The 16993-nt window shown below is 36.7% G+C and overlaps 1 protein-coding gene across 3 annotated transcripts in view; it reads left to right on the forward strand.

Annotated features, from left to right (window-relative positions):
- The window catches only part of MBOAT2 (membrane bound glycerophospholipid O-acyltransferase 2), a 98552-nt gene that overhangs the window by 57923 nt on the left and 23636 nt on the right, over positions 1–16993 (forward strand). For 2 of the 3 annotated variants that reach the window (XM_074895671.1, XM_074895674.1), the window contains exons 4-7: positions 1153–1248; positions 4937–4992; positions 13889–13943; positions 14758–14941. In XM_074895671.1, coding sequence (XP_074751772.1) covers positions 1153–1248; positions 4937–4992; positions 13889–13943; positions 14758–14941 — 391 coding nt within the window. The remainder of the gene's footprint in view (positions 1–1152; positions 1249–4936; positions 4993–13888; positions 13944–14757; positions 14942–16993) is intronic. The other variant, XM_074895672.1, reaches the window with a different exon arrangement.

Below are 16993 nucleotides of genomic sequence, written 5' to 3' on the forward strand. Positions count from 1 at the left end.
ATTAAAGGTTAAACTGCAAGTGTTCTGTGTGGTACCTTTCAGATTGAAGAATAATTTCTAAAATTTTAGAATTTATTATGTTAACACTTTTTTTTTTTCCCAAAGATACTTATTTGGAGAAGAAAGGAAAAGCATGTTTCAGTGTCTTCCTGTATTATCCCTTATTATTCCACCTAAATCTAGTCCTAGTCATGATTTTTCATTTGGGGTATGAATATTTTGATTCTAACAGGACTTCAATTGTATAATATGCTCTGCTCTAGGGGTGGTACATTAGTCTTGTAAACATGAAACAAGTGCTTGATTTCATTACCATGAATGCTTCCTAAATTATGTGAAAAAGTTCAAGTGAAGTTCATATGTAAGGTCCTAAAGGCTCTGCTGGCATTCACCATAGTCAGTGACTGCAAAGAGTATCGGGCAGATTTTGAGGTGTATAGCAAATCAGTTCTCACTAGTGTAGTGTTGTACCTCTTATAAGGGGGATGGGGGGAAAATCCCAACCCTGACCTGAACAAATGATATGTAATATTACATTTATAATACTTGTATAAGGTGGTTCTTGCCTATGTTTTTCTTATGTTTGCTGAGGATCAGCTTTAACAGGAGGCATAAAGGCATCCTGTTCCTTTTTCACTCAGATATGTTTTAATATGTGTATTTGAAAATTAATTGCCTTTTCTAGTTTGAAAACAGCAGCAGTAGGATTTGTCGTGCTGAATTTTGAATGTATAGAAATACATTCAATGGAAACAACGTTCGTCTAATTTGCCAGATTTCTATACTCATAGACAAAAATTTGAACTAAAAAACCCCAAACTTAACAGACTCATTCAGATTCTCTTTATAGGACTTTCCAGTTTTACAGTGGCACTTGAAATGATAAATCCTATGCTTGCTTTGTCTGAATGAATATTTTGGCTAATGACAACAGAATTTTAAGTTAGTACTGCACACTTATTTTAAAAAAAAGTCTTAATGTGCTTGCATAGAATAAGTATTACCAAAAAACCCCAGTTAGAATCAAGGTGTACTTACACTAGAAATAACTGGAGACTAAACTCTACTTAAAAGGTAGTTTATTCAATGGTGAAATGTTTATGGCTTTTAATTGAAAAGAGGTTGTTTGTTGTTTTTTTTTTCTCCTCCCAGGTATTGTTTTGTTTTTGCTTTGGGATACCTCACTGTGTGCCAAATTACTAGAGTCTATATCTTTGATTATGGACAGTATTCTGCTGATTTTTCTGGGTAAGGAGAAAAATAATCTTTCCATTTTGTCTTCCTAAGTGGTACTTCATCTGTTACTGTTTTGTTTTGGTTTTTTTTCCAAGTTAAGTGTGTCACCCTTTTAAACTTTGGGAGAAAGCTGGGCATGTGCATGTGTATTGGCACACATACAGATATATAAGTACCTATGTTTTAATCATGCAAACTGAGAATTTTGGGAACAGTTGTGTCTGTTAAAACCATGAATGTGTTATCTGCTGCCTCTTGTTCTGTCTGAAGGGCACAAAGCATTTGATGGCTGTGGGGTGGGTTTTGCTTTTTCCCCTAAAATATCTGTTACCACTCGTGACAATATGATGAAACTTGAATTGTATCTGAGGTATTTGCATGCCTGGCACAGTCTGATACCACTTTGAGGAAAATCCGAATGTTTTGTGGAATTTAGCTTTTAGCTTCTTTCTTATTTGCTTTTATGTTAGATGTTCCAGGAGAAAGCTAAAGGGAGAGGCACCTGTATGGTGGAGTAGTCACATAGTCCTTGAAAATAGAAAGTTTACTCTATATGTGTTCTCATTTTGTCTAATGAACTTTAAACCTGTATTTCTTGAGCTGTATAGGAGCAAAATGGAATTAAATAGGCAAAGTAAGAATAAACCATATTGAAGATTCTTCTTTGTACTGCAGACACAGAGAAGTGAACCACAACATTTCCTATAAATCAGTTTCCTGATGTGATGGTGCTTTTGTTTGATTTAAAGGAGAGTATGTATTTTGGAAAAAAGATGGGAAGTGTGTGTTAGTCTGCTTAAAAAAATGCATTAAATATTTCTCAGTAATATTATGAATAACAGTGGTCTTTGTAGTTTAGTACTACCTGTGTTGTGTAGTAGTTTTTCAGTGTTTTTCAGTTTTCATTAGTAAGAGGCACATAGTCCAGAAACTTAACTTGTAGGCAGAAGCCAAAAGCTTTTATGGTCAAGTTCATCTTATCTGTAATTTTTAGCTGGGTCTTACCTTCTGAAACATCTTTCTACATTTATACCTACATCCAAGTGTCTGCCTTCAAGCCAGATATCAAGTTCCAATTATAGTCAGTGGATATCTGACCAATGTAGACAGTAGAGCCTGGGGGGGCATTTTGGTTGACCCACTACTCAGTATATACCTTTGTGTGAACTGAGTCACTTGCCAGATGCCCCTGAGTATTGAATTAGACCTCCAGGAGCTATAATGGGAGCTTGCAATATAGACATATGCCTAAAGACACTTTAAAATGAGATTTACTGATGAATTAAATTTCACCATTACAAGTGGAACTGTAATCCAAATGCTGCCCCTTTCAGTTCACCACCTTGGCAGTGATCAAAGCTCTAAGCTGACTCTGGAAACAGTATGATTGCACTTCGTTGTTGCTGCTCTCAAAACCATTAGTAGAGTTTGAGCACACCATTGCTCAAATGTGACTGCACTGCTTTCAGATTGCAGCTGTCTTGGTGGCTCTCATTTGGTGTTAGCCTAGAGATTTCTCCCAGGTCTAAACACATCTGAAGATTTATGAGATCTGTCCTCTGGATAGAGCTGTTCTGTTCTGAAGCACAGATCCAACTTTCTGATTGTTTGAGCTGCCTGTTTTAAACCATCCTTTCATGCACCAGTTTGGGAGCTTGATGTATGCTCATCACGTTAAATCTCTGGTATATACTGCATCTGCTCCTTGCGGCCTGAGACAGAGGTTACTTCCAAGTAAGGAGGAGAAAGAAAAATGAATCTAAGGGGGCTATCATCTGTCAGATTTCTCTAGTTCCAGTGGAAGAGAGTAAGGTCAAGAAAATAATAAAAGTTACCTAACCAGCTGTTGAACCCCAGCACCAGCAAGTTCTTCCAAAGATGTTGGCATGGATTCGTATAGTGATTAACCTCAAAAGAGCTTTGAATGTCTGTTTACCTAGATATTTATCCTCACATACCATGCCCATCTGTGGGGTGTCCCAGCCCAGAGAATCTGCGTAAGGGTAGAAGGAAGGTATCAATGCACTGACAGGGGAGAAAGCTGAGGAAACCTCATGCTGGAGGTGCAATTGCTTGTGCAGAGCTGTGTGGTCCTGGCTTCAGTACTAACAGATCCCAGCTGCCACTATCTCCTTTGCCTTTCTGCCAGCACCTAAAAGGGACCATTAAAATCCTGGTTCACAGCCTCACTGTTCCAGGAAGGATTCTTCCTCTTTTAGTGTCTAGATTGTTACTACTCAGCGAAATCTCTGAAGGTACTGGAATAGCTACTTGAGAAGGAAAAAAATACTGGGGTCTGCTATGATAACAATGACAGATATATTAGGTAGAATTCATGTCAGCTCTGACCGAGCTCCTCCTGGGCTCCATCCTTCCACCAGGCAGGATCCATGCTGTCACATGTCCACTTACAGAAGGAAAACCCATTATGTTCAGAATCACTTGGGGATTTCTGCCAGCACCAGGCAGGTCTACAGCTTAATTGCTAGAAAGAGGTATAAGGGGTTTCCCAGACTGTCTGTTCTTGTTTAGTTTTCTTGCTTGCTGACCCTTGCCTGTCACTCTAGTCTTGCTATCAGGATTTTGGGGCACTGATAATATAGTAGAAGAAACTTTTTCCCTGATGGTATTTTGAGGACTAGAAATATTGTGTGCTTTGAAATAACCATATGAAAAAAAAAAAAAATTGTCAGTTGGAGCCATTTGGCAAAACGTTATCATAGCCCTGTCAGAGGGAGGACTTGACAGCTCTTGGATTTGTTTTTCTGTGCCAACTTCAATATGTTAAAAAGGCCAAGTGCAGTCAAAAGACTTGAACAAAACTATGTGCCTATCCTACAGTATGATTATTTTGTTGTGGGTTTTTTTGTCTCTAGCTCAGATACTAGTAAGTAAATACAGTCTCTAATGTATTTTTGAGATTGTATTTCAAAGTTAAATTTCTAAATTCTGGTAGCTTACATTATGCTTTCCCCCATCCCCTCCCTCCCCCCAGTTAGCGGGTTAACAATGCTGGGATTTACATCAGTCAGAAATTCTTGGATACTACAAAGATGGCATAATTTCTCAGTATAAAGCTGGCTTGCTTAGCCAGGGAAGAATATCTCTTGAACAGTTTAAGATCTGCTCAGGTGTACCAAATACAAAACAAACTAAACTCTGTTGGAGCCTGTATAATTACGCTGTTTTTTTGTTTTGCCAGATATGTTTACTTGAAGCAAATAATAATTCTACATGGAAAAATTCAGTATAGGAGCAGGTTTTAGTAGAAGCAGTGGAATGGTCTGCATATCTAAATTTATAGTACTCTTCAACTTCGGTATATTTTTATTGTCCTTCACTTACAGTAATTTACAGTGTATATAATCGGTCTTGCTACCCCTTTTTCTTTACTCTTCCCACTGTAAAAATGTAAACTATGTTAGTAGAAACTGAATGTGAAACACTTTGGCTGTGTTTGTGGAACCTAATGCAGCAATTAGAGGCATGGTTATCAAATACTGTATCTAAGGATTAAATTCTTTTCATTGCTCTGTAATGGTTTAAGCTCCAAAAGCTAATCACTTTGTCCTTGCATTGAAAATCTTCCAGTTGAGAGTAATTAACCTGGACTATTAGTATAAACTTTCCCTGATACTTACATGTGAAAGAACACCCTGAACATTTTTCTAAATTATTCTTTCTTCCTTTTCTGTAACAGTCCAATGATGATAATTACTCAGAAGATCACTAGTTTGGCATTTGAGATTCATGACGGTAAGATTTCTTTAAACTGTGTTTAATTTTCCATACAAAATAAATTTAACAAAAGTGAGTCATGAGTCAATGAGTTACTTTAGTCCAGTTTGTGTTTTAGAACAAAATATATTTTTGTGTCTTAGTTGATGCTTTTGATGCTTACTGATGGAAGTACCAAGAAACATTGCTCAGACACTACAAAAGCTCTGAAAATGCTTACATTGTGCAGAAGATACTACTTATCAGAAGACTAATGACACTTCTGGAGCCGGTGACCAAAGGCCACTGATATTTTTTTGAGCTGGGTTATTGATCCTGAGAGTTAACTAAATTTCCAAAATCAGAGATCACTGTTGCTGACAGACTGGTAGAAAAAGTACATGTCATTTCAGTTGCTGAGCACCTCTTATTTTAAAATGCTGTTAATCTCCCCCTAATTTGTGCCATGTATAGTGATTTTTGTTAAAAACTGTGTATATGTTTGATTTTGTTTATTGTCATAATTCCACTCACTGCTAACATACCTGTGTGAACAGGGAGATTACCTAATTATGTTTCTGTCTTTTCTCCTGTCAGGTTTATCCATCAGATAAGTGGGCCCTAGTTGTAACAAAAATTAATCCTAATGCTGGCATTTGTGGGTAGGGTATCTAGATTTTTAGTGGCCTTTGAATTTAAAGGAGTAATTTTCATCTTGAAGTTTGAAAATATCATCCAATAAACCTAGCCAATTAGCTTGAATAGCTTGGAGCTACAGCTGTCACTTGAAGATTTGGGAGTGTAGCCTCAGACATCTGCATCAAGCCACCTGTTTTCCTAAAATTTCTTTAGTAACATTATGTATGGAGTTTTAATATGTTTTTGTCTCATGCATCCTAGCTTTAGTGTGTTGCTGTTTGAGGTTTTTTTTCCTGTTGTTAAATTACACTGTCTAGTGAAGCCTGTAGGCAACAACATTAATGAATGTGAAGTCAGGAAAAGTAAGAATTCTTGTATGAATTAAAATAAATAATGCTGGGCATATCTAGTTGGTCAGAGAAGTTGATGTCTAACTTCCAGAGCAAATATATTTAGAAGTATTATTCTTGCAAGCTGTAATCAGAGTACACAAATTAGAGGAAACAGCTTATTATAAGGAAGTAATAATTCTATTATCAAAGATAAATGCTTCCTCTTAGTGTTATTTTGCTAGAGGAAAGGTTTATTCTTGATTTACTAACATCATGCACAAATAGTGGAGTTGTGGCAAAGGGACAAGCATGTGAGTGTTCCTAGTAATCTTGAAACATTTCATTTAGCCACCTCTACTCTTAACTTTCATCACAAACTAAACTAGTGGGTTTTTTTCCTACTTAAAATCTGATTTCTATTTTCCTCATAAGCCCAATTTATTTTCTCTTTGAATTTTTGTAGGTATCATTGTATTCTGAGTATCACTCTTGAAATTTTGTTCCTTGTTGACTTTGTATCAGGGGATCCTCTAGAGTCTTTGTCGGTCTATGAGGAATAGCTGATAATATATTTCTCCCTGGTTGCACTTGCAGGTTTAGCAGAGTCCTTGACCTGAGAGCTGAATGATCACTGTTGCTGGGAACACAGTGTGAACATGACTTTAAAAAGTTGATGTGACCAATGTAACTGCTAGCCTGGCATCAGGAGATGCTAAGAAAAGATGTACAGGGGAAAGTGAGATTGTGTTAAAGCAATGATATTTAACCATAAGGGGTTCATCACAAGAAACTGATGAAAACAAACCTGCTGTCAATGGGCTTTTGTACACTGTATAAAGGTCCATGCTTCCATTGGAGAATACTTTTGAGATATACTGATGGGGGAGGAGATAATGTTGAAAAACATTCTGTTAAGTGATTAATGGCACCCTGAGTCTCCAGTCACATCAGCTTGGCTATATTAATCACCAATTACTTTAGTTTTGCCCCCTTGTTTTCTACCAGTACATCCAAGGAGAGGTAATGAAAATAAACAGCTGAAAGAAAGATGTTGGTGTGTTGGAAGATCTTAGTAAGCTTCAAGACTAGCTGTAGTTAGGTTGTGTTTGTGGTAATGGCAAGTCTTCCAGACTTGATCTTTTCCTGGCAGCCTGTTCATTGTATTCAGCTGGTTTCAGTGTTCCATTTGAAGGTCCTGTGAGAACTGAATGTAATCATGGAGGCTGCTCACTCATGCTGCATATTAAAGAGTTTGTCTAGCTAAGTGGATATGCTTGATTCCAAGTTAAACACTAGTATGGAATCCCATATAATAAATAGCAGCTACCCTTACAACTGTTATAACTGTGTGCGCTTACTGTGGGCTTTTTTTAAGCAGGAAATTTCTATGCAAGTTGCATAGGATTAATTTAAGCTTGCTGTATAATACTGACTTTTCAGAATGTTGCATGGATCATAAATTTACACCTGAGTGAATCTGGAGTATGCCTTTGGTGTAGTCTGATATTTTGAATTTAAGCCCTTGATAGTTCTTGCCTTCTTAACAGTTTCTTATTACTCAGATAAGCACTGCCAAAAATTAGTAGTCAGTATGTTAATATCTGCTTTGTATTTCTTGCTGATTATCTTTGGCATTGCACATGTATATTCTAAAGGCAAAAATGTTTTTACATGATTTGGAGACAGCTTGTGTCCATATTCATTCTTTACGGCAAGATGTAGATTTATTTATGCAATGCTTTAGGCTAATGACCTTTTAAGGGAGAAAAGGGATTTTTTTTGTACTTCAGTTCTTATATTCTGGAGCATCTTTTTTTCACCAAAATTAAAAGTAGTGTATTTTGGAGAAGGAAAGGTGCATTGCAATTGTTCTAGAAGCAGGGGCCTTGTCTAAAGGTGCAGTTTAGAAGGGCTATAAAACGGAGGATTGTACTTGGACAAGAAATTTCTAGCTAAGAAATGATGGCAAGTAGAGAAGGTTTTGCAGTTATAAAGAACTAAAAGTTAAGCAAGGGAGAGGAAGAGAGATGGTGTCGCTGCTTAATTCTGTATCTTGCAATGAGTTCTTATGGCGTTTTCCCTTTTTTGCTTATAACCCAGTCATGCCCACAGAGCCTCACTCATTTTACCGCAGCTCTGTATGAGATCAGGGACCTTTCCAGTAAAAAAAATCATACCCAAATCTAACCTCACTAATCTGTATGCGCTTCAGCAGCCTGTTTTTAATTCTGGTGCTTAATGATTCTTAAACAAAGAGACTCTTCAAATGTTTATATTCATAACCCATTGAAGTGCTGGAGCTCACAATGTATTTATTTTTAAATCTCCAATAGATTCAGCCAGCAAAACTAGGGAATGTTAAACTTGATACTTGATATTTAAAAGGAAGAAAAATTATCACAGATTCTTCCAACCTTGTTCTTATTTCTTTTCTCAGCTAAACTAAATAATACATAAAACTTTAAAGAAAAAGAAGTAATTTTTTAAAATGTAATGCCCTTCTACTAAACATGAAATCTAATTCTTCCAAATTATTTCTTCCATGTTACTATGTTGCACTTGTCCATAAAAACGTGTGGCTAGATACAGGTAAGAAACCTGTATCCATAAAACTCTTCTGTTCTGATAGCTGCTGCTTGGTTCTCAGAGGTTTATCTCACATGCTTTCTGACCACAGAAAGATAAGCTCTTTGTTCCTGTGTGTACCCTTCTCCCATCCCTTATGCCTTGGGTTTCAGCTCTGTAGTTACTAATTTTTAAATGTGTTTTTCCTGGAATGCTACCTGCTTTTTTCCCTAATTATTATTTCCTCCAATGTACCTGGTGCTTTCCATTTTAAAATCAATAGAGTAGACCTTGATGCTGATTTGGTAAGGTACTGCATTTACTGTGAGAACTAAAAGAAGATAAAGAGCACAGTGAATATGCAACTCAAAGGATTATTTTTTTCTTTTACCTCTGCCTTTTAGTATGAATGATGTATTGGCAAAACAGTTAAAAGCTAGTCTTACACCAGTATTTAAGGTCTCATTTACTTTGCTCCAACAGCAGGCTATTAGGACAATGGCTGGATTTTTTTAATGCTGTTTTTTCTCATATTGCTGTTGTACTATTACAAAAGTTGTAAGATTTCCAAATAGTTTATTAAATCTTATTTCCCCCTGCAAAATAATGAAAGTATAGTCTCCATCCAGTATGGCCCCTCAGAGGAATGGTATTTCAGTGGATAGATGAAACACATGGAGAATGGGAAGAAGATGAGGAAGAAGAAACAAAGGTGATGTTGGAGAAACTTATGCACAAATGCTGTATTAGTTGCCATGGTCTTATTTTTATATTGCCACCTGTCTCATCAGGTTGTGGTACTACAGCATACACTTGGGAGATTTTTCAGACAATGCTTTTTTTTACCTTTTAAATTAGAAAGTGAACTTGTTTTACAGCTAATGAGCAGTCTCATCCAAACTGCAGTACCTGCTATTATATTAGTAGTAATGGTTTTGTTAGCTATTCTCAAACAGTGTAATACTGAAGAATGACTTTTACTTTTCTCAAAGGCCAATAATTCCCATATTCAGCAGAAGGATGCTGCATCTTTCTAAAAGCTTGCAGACAACTTTAGTATTTGTCTGCCTTGGCTTAAAGGGTGGAAATGTGGATGTACTGAAGCATTGAACAGCTTATATATTTCTGTACATTAGATGTGATATTTCAAATTTTATTTTAAATGAATACCTAGAAAACCAGAACAGGATTGCCAGGCTGAATTGCCTGTTGTCACAAGTCACCCCGTGGTAAAAGGGAACATACTGTGTTTTGGCCAACTTCTGTGATTAAGTGGGTTTTTTTGTTCTAGTGAGAGGCAGTCTGTTAAGAATGTTGAGTTTATGAAAATAAAGGTCTCCTAACTATCAATGTGCTTTTATGATTTCAGATAGGTTTATTATTATTATTATGTCTCTTTAAAAGTGTATTTGGATGGTTGCTGTTGTGAAAGTATAAGCAAGAGAAAATCGAACAACTCTTGAAAAAGAAATGTGCACTTAAGGATTTTTGATAGGTCATGATGACCCAGTTCCACTTCCTAAATGCTAGTGTGACAACAAAAAAAAGTTGCAGCTCTTTAACTGAGAATGTTGTTTTCAAATTTGTTAATCAGTGAAACTACTATGGGGTGGTGGTGTGTGGGTGGGGTTTTTTGGGAACTTCATGCTTTCTTCTTATGTCTGGCAGTTTCTCTTAATGCCCTGTCTCCAACTGTCTCTTGATCTACATTTATTATTTTTAAGTGCTCCCTCTTGTGTTAGTGAGAGCATGGTCATTATTGTTTCAGTATCAGTTACTAAATCACTTTGATTACAGTACATGTCATTTGTGTTTAAAGGAATTATATTGTATGTCTCCCCTCCTAAGTCTTCCGCATATTGTTCTGGCCCTATGTTTGCTTGCGCAGAGCTCTGGATATCAAGACTTCTGATTTTCCTTGCTTTTTGTAATTTTTTTTGTAATTTTACTCAGCTGGCATCCATGTCTGTTTGCTTTTGTTGCTGCCAGTGTGCTAGTGACAACCAAAACTGTTATTGTCTGTCAGTCTTCTTCAGGTCTTAAAATATTTTAATAATTGCATGCATTTGGGCTCAGCTGGTGATCCACTTCAGAACCTCAGATGAAGATTTACTGTAATTACAACAGAGCCTGCAATATGATCCCCGTGTTTAAGTATTATTAATGTAATATCTTATGTCTAAGCATTATTAATGAGTTACTGATTAGTCAGATTTCATGTGAATACAAAAGTGGATATATTCAAGCAGATTAACCTCTAAGTTGGGGTGGTACTATGATATTATTGTAAACATTGCATTATGGTAGTGAGAGCATGGTAGTAGTCATAATATGCCTTAATAAAGCCTATACGGCAGGATATTGGTGCATACCTAAAGATGTTGATTTCGTTACCATTAGGATGCGGTCTCCTAAGGAGGAATGAAAAGATTCAACTTCCTCATGATCTAGACAAATGGGGATAAATTTTGTTACTGATGATTTACAACATAATTTTACCAAGGAAGGAATGTAGGAGTATTTCCTACTTTACAGGTGAGAAAACTGAGTTACAGTTGCTGAGTGACCAAATTATTTCACCTTTCTAACAGATGTTCAATAAAACCTATTTTCTCTAATCCCAACTGTGTGATTTGGTAGCAACTAAGAGCTGCAGCCATTGCAGTAGTCTCCTGCTTTAGGATAGGAGAAAACAGTCCTCATAATCCCCAGAGAAAGGTTGCAAAATTGCACGAGTTCCCTAGCAGCAGCATGCTGCTCAAGTGGGGGTTTCTTCATCTCCAATGTGTTGGTAGGGGAAAACTGATTTATGAGGCATCTGTTCCCATGGGCAGATACACTGCCTGGGAAATATTGAAAATATATATATATATATTAATTCATCTGATATTAGATAAGCATCAGTGTAAGAGTACCTTTTCCATATGTATTTTCTATGAATTAAAAAATGTTAACAGTGGCTTCCTGAAAGCTTTCGGGAGTATGCAGAGGCAGAGATCAATGGTTTCCTTGTTCTTGTGTGCTATGCACTGAGAAAACATTTTTTTAAAAAAATATATATATATACAGGGAATGCCACTGAACTGACCTCAAAGCAGCTGCTGCGTAAGAAGGAAATCTTAGTGAGATAGGGAAAGGAAGAATTGATGGATGCTTACTTCTATGCTGTATCTCTGAGACAGCAAGTATATTGCTCACCAGATTTTTAGGCCTTGAGTAACTTCTTATGTATGTATGTAACCTTAAACCCATTTCAAATATGCCAGTTCTTTCTTCCTCATCCCTCCAAAAGTATAGGTCATATTTCATTTGCTAGATTCTTCTATTTCACGTTTGAGGTTTTTTCCTCAAAAATTCAAAATGATGTGAAATCTTTCATTTGACTATTTACCTTTATATAGTGGTTAATCTGTCTTTATGCAAGTTCATTTAGACACATTAGGTGACTGCTTCCTTTTTCTAACTTAAAATAGTCGTATGGAATTTAACAGTGAAGGAGGCTCCTGCTCCAGTCAGTTTGCATTGTGTACACTGTGAGAGACACAACGAGTCATGTTGTGTGATCTACATCTATCTGTAGGAGTCTTTCTGTTAAATTTTTGTTTAAGTTTGTGTTAAATAGATTCACTACCTGAGAACTGTAATCTTATGGCCTTAACAGTTAAAGGACTTTTCAAAATGCTCCCATCTTTTTTTATTCAGTACAGTTATCAGCATAGAAATTTTTGCTGTAGCATCAAGGAGGAGATGTGAAATCTGGGGAAAAGAAAGTGCCTGCATGAAGTTAGGGGTGATGTTTTGTCCTTCAGTTTCTTGCCTTGAGTGGGTATGAATATGGGTGACTTTCTACTGTGAAGGATCAGGATTGAGGAAGGTATTTTTCCAGGTTATATTGGAAGAAGGGAAGTGGCAAGTTCTAACCCTTCTGTATTCTCAGCTTTGTTGAAGACTTGAACGTGCAATATTAAAGTCATAAGTCTGTATAGGTCACAGTTCCTTGGAGTCACATGAAGACAACAGAGTTATCTTCTCGTTAGATAACAAACATTTCCATGAGTCATAGAATTAAATGAGGTTTGACTTCACCCTTACCTCCCAGGTTTTTTTTTGTCTTTAAGCCTGACTGATTTTGATATCTAAAAAAAACCCAAAAACCTGGCTCCAGTTAAAACTTTCTTTGTGCTTGGATCAAATATAAGGGCTCCCCTCTGGATTTGCTGGCATCAATGGGTGGTGTTGAAGGCAACCTTTCTGTGAGTGGAGGAGTATCTTCTATAGAATCACCCATTTTCATGAAGTACATTGGGATTTCATATCTATATTACCTCTACTCTTTTATCAGGCATGATTAAAATTAGCTGTTGGGTTTAGGCCCTGCTAGGGAGGAAGATAATAGAAGTGGAATTCCATAAACTTAATTTCCTTTAAGAAGCTCTACTCATAAAAATAAATTTTTCCACTGCTTGCAATGGCAAAGAAAACTTGCAGATGTGAATATCAGGGAATGGATACATGTGCTAATGTCTGAACCAGTGGAGAGGCTGCAGAAGGAGCTCAAACAATCATTTTGGCAAGCAGTATAAACCAGGGCTGTCTGAAGGAAGGAGCTCTGCTTCTTCTGTGCCCCTGAATTAGTGTATTTTGTAATAATTAAAGTGTTTTCTCTTTTATGGGGGTACAGATTTTGAAGCCTATTTTTCAGGGGTAGCCCATTTCAGAAAATACTGTGTATGGCAAGCAGGTAAGTTCAGTCTTGTTGCTGAACATTAGACTTGGCCTGCCCCCTTCTGCTCGCAGGGGTTAGGGCTTCTCTTTAGTGCTCATGGAAAAGACTTGAGCACCCTTTACTGTTGTGCTTACTTCACTGGACTTTTTTAATCTTTACTTGCAGCATGAAGGTGCTCTTGAGGTCTCCCTTAAATTTTGAATTGCTTAAATCTGTCTTGGACTGTGTTCATACTACACATTAAAAGTGCAGTGATTAATGTCCCTGGGTTACTGCAATGTTGAAAGGGGTTTGGGGCTTATCCAGTTTCCAGGGCTGAGAATAAAGGGTTTTAAAACCTGAAGACTTTGAAAAGTTAACCTATGTAGGAGAGTTGTATTTGTCAACACTTACTGCAAGCTGCCTTAATGCTTTCCTGAAATCCATGATTTCACGTTTAGGCACTGTTGGATATAACTGAGGGTACAAAAGTTTGTAATGTCATCAACAGTAAGAATTGTTTTGATCCAACTCCAGCAAAAATGTTATGTGACATGATACCTCTGAAATTACTTGAGGACTTAAATTACATTGAAGCATGATGCTTGCTCTACTGAGTAAAGAAACTGCTAATTAATGTGTGTGGGTTTAGCTTTTCCTTTTTTTTTTTCCTTTTTCCTGTCCTCTTCCCTAGGAATGTTTCGAAAAAATGAAGATTTAACTCCATCACAGAGGTGCTTGGCTGTAAGGTAGGCTTTCAGACATCTCGGTCTAGTTTCGGGGGTGGGGAGAAGCTGGCGTTTTGTGTGCTTAATTAATTCTCTATGGAAATGCTACAGTGCACATTCAAGAAAGAGTTTACAAACCCACGTAAAACTGAGCCATGCTTTTTATATTTGTGCTTAATTCATATATCTATTCTCCTGAAAAATAACACTAGAAATAGGTTTTATACTTATTTAAGGAAAACATTCTAAGTTCTGTGCAGTTTATGCAAATTAATGCCATATTACAGAGGAGAATAGTTAACATTTAGTACACATATTAAGTAGCTGGTGAAGGAACATGCTTGTCTAACTCTGTTTTTCAGTATTTACCTCTTCTTTCTTTATTCAGGAGACTTGAAATAGTGTTGTTCGGGGCAAAACAGTCTTGACTTGAGGCATTTTCCTTAACTGAATTATTGCCGGTTAACACAAGCCTTTGTTTACTGATTCAGTTATTGAGGGGAAAAAAAGAAAACAAACAGTTGAACAAGCACTTAGAGAAACACCCTTCCTTCTCCTTTCCCAGGCTCAGCTTCAGTAGACACCTCTAACTGGGCAAAGAGAGAGTCACCAGAGTTCAGGAGATCTGTCTGAAAATCCCCAGTACTGATTGGAAAGAACTACTATGTGTAGAATATTTTAAGCTGTGATTACAAGAGATACACAAACTGATTTTCTACACATGGTTTTTACTGCAGTTAGAGTAAGCAATAACATGGAGTATGACTTTTCCTTCTGTGGAAGTTCTGTAGACCTACACATTCCATCTCACGAGTTGCTTGTCTTTGAATTACAGACGCATGCCAAGTCTACTGGAGTATTTAAGTTACAACTGTAATTTCATGGGTATCCTGGCAGGCCCGTTATGCTCTTACAAAGACTATATTACTTTCATTGAAGGCAGATCATACCAACTGCAACAGTCTGAAGCAAATGGGAAGGAAGATACAAAATACGAACAAACGGATCCTTCTCCAAATGTAAGATGTATGACTCTTGCAGTGCTGCTGCTTATGTAATCATTGCATGAAAGGCTTGGTTTGCACTGTTCATTTACAGGCATAACTTCTGAGCTGTATCTGGAGTTAATTCATCAATAGTGTAGTTCCCTGTTCAAAAAGTTAAACACTTATTTTTTTTAAGGCAGGTTTTCTCCATGGTTTTCAGTCTGGATCTTGTGGATAAAAGCAGAATAAATTGGAGCTTCCTAACAAGTTTACATGGTAAAAAGCTGTCTTCAAATTAAAACGGTTCATGCATGTTTCCTTCAAAGCATATGCTGTGCTTAAAAACATTCTGGTAAGGACGAAGTGCACATTTTGTTATTTGAAAGCTGATGAGACTTACAAGTTCCAGCAAGGTTTCATGAACGTTCTCAAATTCTGCTGTATTTTAATGTCTTTTTACAGCAAGTAGGAAGCATTCGTATGGAAAAAGTTGAAAAACACTTCATAGAAATACTTTCATTTTATTTGCTTTCATTCATGTAGCGAGGTATTTTGATCTGAAGGTTTAGTAAAAGATGTACTAGCCATAATGCTATGGCTAGTAATCCATACAACATACGTGTTTTTTCTTTGTTCTATTATTGGAAAAGAGACCAAATACATACAGAAGAAAGTCCAGTTGATCATACCTTACAGGAGATACTCTATGGCCTGAACTAAAATCAAAAGCCCCTGAAGCTTGTTACTGCTTAAATTTAATCCAATTAGTTCAATATTCAGGGTACTGAATATAATCTTTTCACTCTTTTTAGATTCTCTTAAATAGGAGTGTATCAGACTTTTAAATTTGTGTGTGCTGAAGATAATTACTTCCACACATAAAAAGCAGAATTATCATGGAGTTGTCTGGAACATTTCAGATAAATGGCCTTTGCTAATTCTAGTGTCAGTTACCTCTCTTCTCCTTATCTTGAGGACCACCAACTGTTGCTGGAGCGTACAAAGGCATATTCCCACCTGCAGCTGCTTGTCTTGTCCTACTACCTGTAGGTTACCATCCCCACAGCTGGGCTAACAGGGAGTGCTTCCCATCTGTTGTGTCATCTCCAATCACTTCCACCCTTTCGTTGTGGATAAGGACTCTTCAAATGTTCCATTCTACCTATCTTGTGTGTGTGTAGTAACTTGCACCACAGGAATGTAAACTAGCGGCTGGAGGATGGTAACATTTTAAACTGTTCCACACATTGAAAAAGCATCTAAACTCATAGAAGTGTGCTGTGGAGCAAATAGTTGGGAAAGGCAAAAAACACTGGAGAATCCTTTGCATGGATTGGCACCTCATAGTCTGTAGTCTGCAGTTGTGTTGGCAAAGTTGCAGACACTTGTTTTGTTTTTAAACATTGTTTTAGCTCAGTAAAGGCATCACATATTATGTACTAAAATCCTATTTTGCAGAAAAATATTATGTAGTAAAATTATTGCAAATAAAAGGAGTTAACCAAATCTGCTAGTTTCAGTACTTCTGGACATGCATCTACTGCCTGCCTGGTAGGCCTTCATAGCTTTTTACCACAATGTTGCTAGTAATCTGAACAAAATTGATAGAAATAAATGTAAACCTATGATGGATTCTTCTTTCAGGTAAGCAGTTTTCCTTAAAATGAATTGCTCTTAAGATGCTTGAAACTTTTTGCAATTTATGCTGCATTAGCTTTTGACATAAAAATAAAGACAAGCTGTCTATGCTGTCGATTATTTCATCTCCTAACTGGTGTTAGAGAAATCTGGCTGCATTTTATCACACCAGTGAGTATTGTTTGCTTTTGGAAAAATATGGATGATATCATTTTACTGCATTTGCTGCATCAGTTAAAATATTAGTCTTGTTCTAGATGAATGTTTAAATACCATTAACTTCTATTAATACTCTAAATTTGTTCATTGATTCTTATGTTATTATTTCAAGAAGAATAAATTGTTAGGTAACTCAACAAAAAAAGAAATGTAATGGGGATCAGCAAATGTTAATGTAGCAAATGAAAAAAAAAAATTCTTCAGCTGAGATACAGTAAGTTGCATTTC

This window comes from Athene noctua, chromosome 1 (assembly GCF_965140245.1).
Source record: "Athene noctua chromosome 1, bAthNoc1.hap1.1, whole genome shotgun sequence".
NCBI classification, from domain to species: domain Eukaryota; kingdom Metazoa; phylum Chordata; class Aves; order Strigiformes; family Strigidae; genus Athene; species Athene noctua.